The 8,087-nt window shown below is 39.6% G+C and overlaps 1 protein-coding gene across 1 annotated transcript in view; it reads left to right on the top strand.

Moving 5' to 3' along the window:
* Nucleotides 1–7,589, top strand: part of Heatr3 (HEAT repeat containing 3) — a 33,322-nt gene extending 25,733 nt beyond the window's left edge. The window contains exons 13-15 of the mRNA XM_076838757.2: nucleotides 2,053–2,196; nucleotides 4,445–4,621; nucleotides 6,728–7,589. Coding sequence (XP_076694872.1) covers nucleotides 2,053–2,196; nucleotides 4,445–4,621; nucleotides 6,728–6,850 — 444 coding nt within the window. The 3' untranslated portion in view covers nucleotides 6,851–7,589. The remainder of the gene's footprint in view (nucleotides 1–2,052; nucleotides 2,197–4,444; nucleotides 4,622–6,727) is intronic.
* Nucleotides 7,590–8,087: the final 498 nt, after the last annotated feature.

Here is an 8,087-nt window from a genome sequence, read left to right on the forward strand (position 1 = left end):
ATTTTCTGCATCAGTCTGATAATTAAAAAAAAAATTACTCAGTTTATGCTCAGTTAATGGTAATCGTTCATACATATTAAGATCTTGAATTATTAGGTTAGTTGTTTTAGTCAGCTTTTCATTGCTGTGACCAAAAGTCCTGCCAAGAACAATTATAGAGGAGGAAACGTTTATTTGGCACACGCATGGTTTCAGTCCATAGACCGCTGGCTCCATTGTTCTGGGCTCAAAGTGTGGCAGAACATCATGGCAGAAGAATATGATGGAGGAAGGTGGCTTAGAATATGACATCAAGAAGCAGAGAGAGAGACTCCCCTCCCCAAGGACAAAATATATATATACCCCAAAGGCTGACCTCCAATGAGTTACCTCCTCGAGCCACACCTTTTGTGCCTATAGTCACCACCTATTGGGATTAATGCACTGATGAGGTTAAAATGCTCTAGCCCAGGCCTTTCACTGCTAAACTTTCTTGCATTGTCTCACATATGAGCTTTTGAGGGACATCTCATATCTAAACCGTAATGGTTGTATACCGCACATGAGCATAAAGTGTTCAAACCGGAAGAACTCTGACTCTCCCAAGCTTCGCAGGGAGAAGAAACCAAGAACTTATTTGCTGAGTGCCAGCAACCCTCCTGGAATTCAGCTGTCTTGCTTCCTGCCCGTTCTGTACCTTGTTGGTTTGCATACATTCCGCAGCTTCTTCACAAATCACCTGGAGTGGTGCAGCTTGTCTTCATGATTCACAGCAGCCTCGTCCGAGCCATGAGGAACCTGTAGTGCTAGCTTAGTTGTTGTTTTGGTCACCTTCTCACTGCTGGGACCAAAAGTCCTGACAAGAACAGTGACGCCGCTTTTGACTTATAGTATTTTCTGAGAGCCTGGCCCATAGTCTGTTGCCCGTAGAGTAGGCAGAAGCAATGCCCATGATTGAGAAATGAGTATGAGTTTAGAATTTATAAATTTTATAAATAATAACTAGTGAGTGTTTTATATGCACCATTTACCCCTGTCACAACTGTGATGAAGACTTTTATCACCCTCATTTTACTGATGGGAAAATGGACTGCCAAGTGGGAGTGAAGCTAGGATTGGAGCCTGGAGTGTCTGGCTCTAGATCCAAGCTCTTCATCACCACCCTGTGCTGCTTCCCACCAGAGATTGCCTATGTCCCGACAGTCATGCTCTTTCATGGTCCTTGTGCCTAAATGTGTGCTCATGTTAGATTTAACTCCTAGGCACAATGGCGCATATCTGTAATCTCAACAACCCAGGAGACTGAGGCAGGAAGATCACAAGTTCAAGACCAGCCTGGGCAATCTACAAGACCCTGTATCAAAATTTTAAAAATAAATAAATCAATAAAGGACTGGGGCTGGGGTTGTGGTTTAGTGTAAGAGCCCTCTCCTACCTTGTGTGAGGCGCTGGGTTTGATCTTCAGCACCACATAAAAATAAATAAATAAAATAAAGATATCGTGTCCCTCTATAACTAAAAAACTATATAAAAATAAATGAAAAGGACTGGAGATGTAGCTCAGTGGTAGAGTACCTCTGGGTTTACTCCTCAGTATTGAAAAAAAATTATCTTAAACTGAAAATTACCACCACTTGGTGGAAGCACTAGGTAATATCAGTCTTTAATACTTTATGACAAAACATATTAAAGTTCTTACCTTGTATAGGTTCAGCCTATTTTTTAAAATCTACATGATTCTGTTATACTGTCAAAACCCTTATGATCAACATTAAAAGGGAATTAAGATCTCAGTCTGTGTACATCTGGAATGAAAGTCTTCAATGAAACTAATAGGACCTGAAGCGCCTCTTGTAGATTGGATAATGACAGTGACATGAACGGGCTGGTCTTAGCTCAGAATTGCCAGCTGTATTTGGGAATGATCAGAATACATAATAACTTCTCAGCCAGGCATTCCTACCGCTCCCGGCACCATACAGCTATAGAAGAGATGCCCATCAGCCCTGGCTTCACGTGCTACTGGATTTGGTTGAATCTAACCCTGGGAATGCTCCTGTGCTCTCCCAACAGTGCATGACACCTGATCAGCTGATGGCGTTCTGCAAGGCAGGCATTCACAGTAGCAACATCGGGGTCAGAGTGAACGTCGTTGGCATTTTAGGAATCACAGGCAGTGTCCTCGCCAAGGAAGCTGGTACACTTGAAACTCTCAAGGTAAAACACTTTGCTTCTAACCTAAAATGTTAAAATTTCAGAAATGGAAGAAGTGTATCTGTTGGTGTGGGATTTTTAAAAACTTCTGTAGCATGATGAGAAGATATCATATCAGAAAGTTGCTAAGTTATATTATTAGAATGTGCCCTTTGGCTTGCTCTAGCTACGGGTATTAGCTAAGTATGTAAAATGTTGAGCCTCATTTTGTCATTTAACTTTACTCTGGTGATACCTTTTCAAAAATAAATTTGTTTTCAGTGAAAGATCAAATGCAGAATTTTTAAAGATGTTATATTTTCCTGCTGATGAAAATCCACCTAATACATTTCTGAGAAATACAAATAATTAATCACTCCACAAATTACAAACAGCAACTCTGGTAGCGCCAGCACAATAGGAATTCACTGGACATGTTTGCTTTCAGCACTCAATCTCAGCACAGTTGCTCAGGAACTGCCCTGCTAGAGGTATGGAATCACTCAACGGTCAGCAGTAGTGAAATGACCCTTCATTGCACTAAAAACTGCTGGAGTGCTGATTGCTGACTAATGGTTAATAAACTGTTTATGTAAAGCACCTCTTAACCTGCTAAAAACTTTATAGTGATGACGAATTATTTTAAGCATCCCTTCAGAAAAATGATACATGAACATAGCAAGAAATTTCAAACAGTACAACAGTATATAATGAAAAGATTGACCTCCACTTCTAAATTTCCAGTGCCCCCATTTACCACTGTTATCTGTTCCTTCTGTATCCTTCCAGAGATGTTTGATAAATGTGCACACAGGTAAGAGTGAGCTTGGCTACGTGGCATGTGTGTGCAACACACAGGTGAAATGGGGGTGTGGGGTTGCTCCTTTGCCCATAAGACTGGCTGCCGAGGTCCATTCTAGTTGAACAGCAAGTTTTTCTCAAATATAAAGTTTTAAAATATTCTTATTTAGTCTTGTTTCCAAATATGGGGGATGAAGGGTAAAGAAAAAGTACAATGAGTTGTGTGCCCACAGCAGAGTTAACAGTTACCGTTCAACCCTGTACTCATCATGGAGTCTCTGCTGGATATGAAAATGAAAGACAAGTAAATGAAAGACAACATGGTATTTGGCCCCTGTGGCTCAGTAAGCGTCTCTTAAAAATAGGGATAGTTCCTTATGTCATTATCATGCCTCATGCAGTTAACAATTATTTCTTAATATGTCTAATATCTGTTCTGTGTTCATAATTTTCCAGTTGTCTTAGAGAGACCTATTTAGTTTGTGTGAATCAGTAAATTCCATATGTTTGGTTTGGGATCTTCTCTCTGTTGATCCAGAACAGTTCTCCCAGCACTATCTGCTCTCGGCTCCTGGATCAGTTAACAGTTTTCAGTTTTCTTGATTCATCTGATGGTTTTCTCACAGGATTGGGATTCTTCCTTTATCCTCTGTATTTCCTGGAACTTGGAGCTAAAGCTGGATTCTATTCACATGAATTGTTTTTAATAAGACGACTTCATAGGTGGTTCTGTGTGCTTTGTGTGACATTCTAGAATACAATATGTATATACTCTCTTAGAGGTTATGTAGACCTGGTAAATTTAGATGAGAAAACTGAAGCCTGGCGAGGTTGACTAACTGTCCAGCAGTCACCCTGTTACTTAGGGCATAGTTGGACTTGGGGCTCAGTGTCCTGAGCATTTCTGTCCCCTCTCCATAATGCTGGGTTGCACACCACCCTCGAGGCATAAAGGGTGATGCAGAGTAGCCAAAGTAGAGTGAGGTTACCCTGGGACAGTCCTTTGCTAGCTAATCGTGTAGGGAGAAGGAAAGAATGGATGCTAAAAATCAACCAGTAAATAAAGCAAAATGAGATGAAGTGTTGGGTTATTTTTTTAATTATTCTAGTGTACATACTTTTAAAAGCAGATTTTTTTTCATTACAGATAAGATTTCTATGTATTTTAACACCATAGAGAATTGTATTTGAGAGAGGGAAAGAGAAATTTAATGATTTCCAAAATCAATTTTTCATATGTCATTTATGGGTGTTCATTCACTTTACTTAGGAACCATAATATGTTTAGTTTATCTTGCTGGTGTTATAATTGGTATATTTATAAGTATCTGTGAAGTGTTTGGTCCTTTAAGTTTTCATTTCTCCCCTGGTGTTTTATAGAAACAGTATGTGTGAATCATTGCCTCATTTGAAGTCAGCGTGCATCTGGAGGCTGACCTTAGTCATGTTGTAATGTGTTTGCTGTTTCCAGACCATTGGGCGCTTTCTGCTTGAGGTTGCCACCAAAGATCCCTCCCTTGTGGTAGCAGGAGAAGCTTTGGATGCTCTCTTTGATGTTTTTGCAGATGGTGAAGAAGCTGAAAAAGCTTCAGTTCAAATTAAATTGTTATCAGCTCTGAAAGAGTTCCAGCCAGTCTTCAAGATGAAGGTTTGTAGCTGTCTTATATGAGTGCACGGGTCTCGGCATTCTCTGGGAAAGAGGGTGTGTGTAGTTAGCACCTTGCAGTTTAGAGGCCTGTGCCTGTCGAATTCCTGTAAATCTCAGTGATTAACATTGCAGTTCATCCCCAGTACTTTGTGAAATGCTTCTTGACTGAGTCATAGCTCCACACCGACTGTTGAATCACTGTAATTGGAGCCAGAATGACATCTGACAAGTTCCTCATTTCTTTAACACGTTAGTACTGTTAAAATACTTTATATAGCCAGGAGTGGTGGCACACGCCTGTAGCCCCAGCTACTTGGGAGGCTGAGGCAGGAGGATTGCCAATTTTGAGGCTAGTGTGGGCAGTTTGGCAAGACCCTAGCTAAAAAAAAAAAAAAAAAAAAAATGTTTTTCAAAAGGACTGGGGATGTAGCTCGCTTATAGAAAGCTTGTCTAGCATGTGTGAGGCTCTAGGTTCAATTCCCAGTCTGCAAAAGGGAGGGGGTCTTCATATACATAAGTGCTATAGTTTATAGATAACAAAGCACTTTCATGTACATTTTAAATGAATTTTATGTCATACAGTACATCAAATTTTGATTTTATTATTATGGATATTTTCTTTTGAAAAGAGGCAAACTCCAAATCCTCCTATCCTGGAGAATGTAGCTATTACTACCTTTACTAGCAATTTTATCTATTTGCTGTGTTTATCACAAATAACAACCCTAACTTTGAATCAAAAATAATTTCAAAAACCTTTGGCGGGGACAGGTAGGGCAGCAGCCAGGATCTTGTGTGTGTATATGCACGTGTGTGAGCGCTACAGATTGAACCTAGAGCCCCACTCATGTTAACAAGCACCTGCTCCTCCACTTTGATACACCTCCACCCTGTAGGCATTTTAAAAACAAGTTGAATCATGTGTCAATCTTTTATCTAAATTTCAATTTTAAAATTATGTAATTCTAAAAAAATACAAATATTTATCATTGTATATTTTAGGGTGTTTTTTTTTTCCTTTTTCATAGTGCTAGGGATCAAACCCAATGCCTCAAGCATGCTAGCATGAAATTCTAGTACTGAACACATTTCCAGCCCAATATTTTAGATTTTAAATTAGACATTTGCTTCTGTCTGTTCAATCTATTGTTCAAATTGATTTGTCTACTTAGTCTGCTTTGCTGTGGTAATTACATTTCTTCGTATTTCTTTTCTCAAAGGTATACAGCCCTAATGAAATTTTTTTTGTTAGCTGGAAGGCTAACTTAAAGTTTGGGGATTTTGTTGTTTTTTGTTTTATAGTGCTAGGAACTAAACCAGGGCCTCGTACATGCTGGGCAAGTGCTCTACCCCTGAGCCACATCCCCAGCCCCCACCTGCAGTTGCTTATGTGAAGCCCTTTTGTGGGAAACCGGCCACAGTTGCATTGAAAAATGTTTAGTACCTATTTAGCCTCAAGTTGTATTTAAATATAACACCACACATTCTATTAAGAACTTCAATAGAGCAGCGTTTCTCCCAGGTGCCCTCTTTTTCTTTTAAATACATATGTTTTAGTTGTAAACGGACACAATACTTTATTTTCATGTGGTGCTGAGGATCAAACCCAGTGCCTCACATGTGCTAGGCGAGTGCTCTACCTCTGAGCCACAACCCCAGCCCCCAAGGTGTCCTCGTGAAGGTACCAGCAACACCAGCAGCACCAGGTACCTTGTTAGGAATATGGATTTTCAGCCCCACCCCCAGACCCTCTGCATCAGGAACTCAGTGGATGGCCCACCAACCCATTTTTTTAAACAAACCTTTCAGGTGATACTGTTACACACTAGAACTTGAAAGCCATCTGTCTAGACCAGATGTGAGACATATCTCACATGCTATAAAACTCAGTTTTTAAAAGTCTAGAGTTATTTTTTAAAGTCTTGGTTATTTCTGTAACTATCATTTTAAAGATGTACATTTTAAATTATCTTTATTCTTCATGTTCTGTGTGCTGTTTACCTTGGAAGTAAAACTGTTTTACCACATTCTTGCAGTGGTCTTATTCAAAAAAATGATTAAATACACCCCAAATGAAATATTTTATAAATAAATTTTTTTTCACAGATACGAAAAGAAGGGAGAGGTAAATACAGTCCAGATCAGCTATGTGTTCTCGACAATGTGAAGATGAATTTGAGAAGGTTTGTTGCTTATCAAGAAACTGTTGAGAAAAGACTAACTTCTTGAACCACGGGAAGAGAGATCCGGGCTAGAGGATGGAGCTCAGTGGAGAGCACTCCCTTAGAAGTGCAAGGCCCTGGGTCCCTCTCTCCACTGCAAAGAAGAAAGAGGGGGAATGACAAGTTCTTCCCCAAAGTATTTTTGGCTGAGAATACTAAAGGGATTCCTTTATATGTTTCTTAGAGGCCTTTTTTAATGCCTTTATTCTGAACATTAATTTGAGGTTCAAATCCTGTCAGAAACTCCTGGTTAAGCCTTGAGATCCTGGAGCATTTCTAGTGTGCTCACTGTTGTCCCCAGTGTGTTGTCATCACTCAAAACAAAACATGGAAATGCAGCTCAGCCTCAGGTGGTTCTTAACTGCGGTGTGAACAGGAACGAAACCTCAGTATCATTGTCCTTGAATTTTGCAAGAAAGGAAAGCCCAGATCATTGCTTGGGTACTTTATTAAAGCCTGTATCACTTTATATTTGCTGAATCTATAACTGAAATATGAAGACAAACTTTGCAAAGTATTTTTTTGGTATGAAGTAGTATGTACCAATTATGAACTTTTGTGAAGAAATTAATGAATTGAGTTTGTATGTCACCCTCCAAAGATTGTACTGATGAGCTAAATGAGGTGGTCGCCGCCCTCCTAAACAGGAAGGTCTGATCAGCTGTTGTTTTAGAACACTGCCCCTTGATTTAATAGAATGAGAACTGGTAGAAAATATTTTTGAATAAATGACTTTTTAATTGAAAGCTTTGTGTCTTACAAAGCCTTTTTTTGCGATCTTTTTTTCACCAAATATTCCTATTCCTGGGTGATTTACTTGCTAAAGAATATGGCTTCAAATATATGAGACCTGAAAAAAGACTGACAGCAGGACTTTCCAGTATTACCGCTCAATATCCTTGAGTGACAGTGTGACAACAGGGGATTGAGGTGGAAATTTCAATGCACATCATTGGGAGGAGCCCGTGGCTCATCTCCATCACCCAGCCATCTGCCAGATCAAAAGAGTCGCCAATGGAGATTTGAAAATTTATCATTTATGTATATATGTATATTTATTTTTTTGAAAATCATCCAGAACAGTACCCTAGAAATACATAGCACTGTAAGTGTGGGGGTAGGAACTCCGTGGTGATTTTTTGTTTTAGAACTTTTTTTTTTAAGATGCAGAGTCTTGCTGTGTGGTTCAGGCTCTCATGGGTTCAAACAATTTTCCTTCCTCAACTTCCCGAGTAGCTGGGACT

This window comes from Callospermophilus lateralis, chromosome 18, assembly GCF_048772815.1.
Source record: "Callospermophilus lateralis isolate mCalLat2 chromosome 18, mCalLat2.hap1, whole genome shotgun sequence".
Lineage (NCBI taxonomy): Eukaryota > Metazoa > Chordata > Mammalia > Rodentia > Sciuridae > Callospermophilus > Callospermophilus lateralis.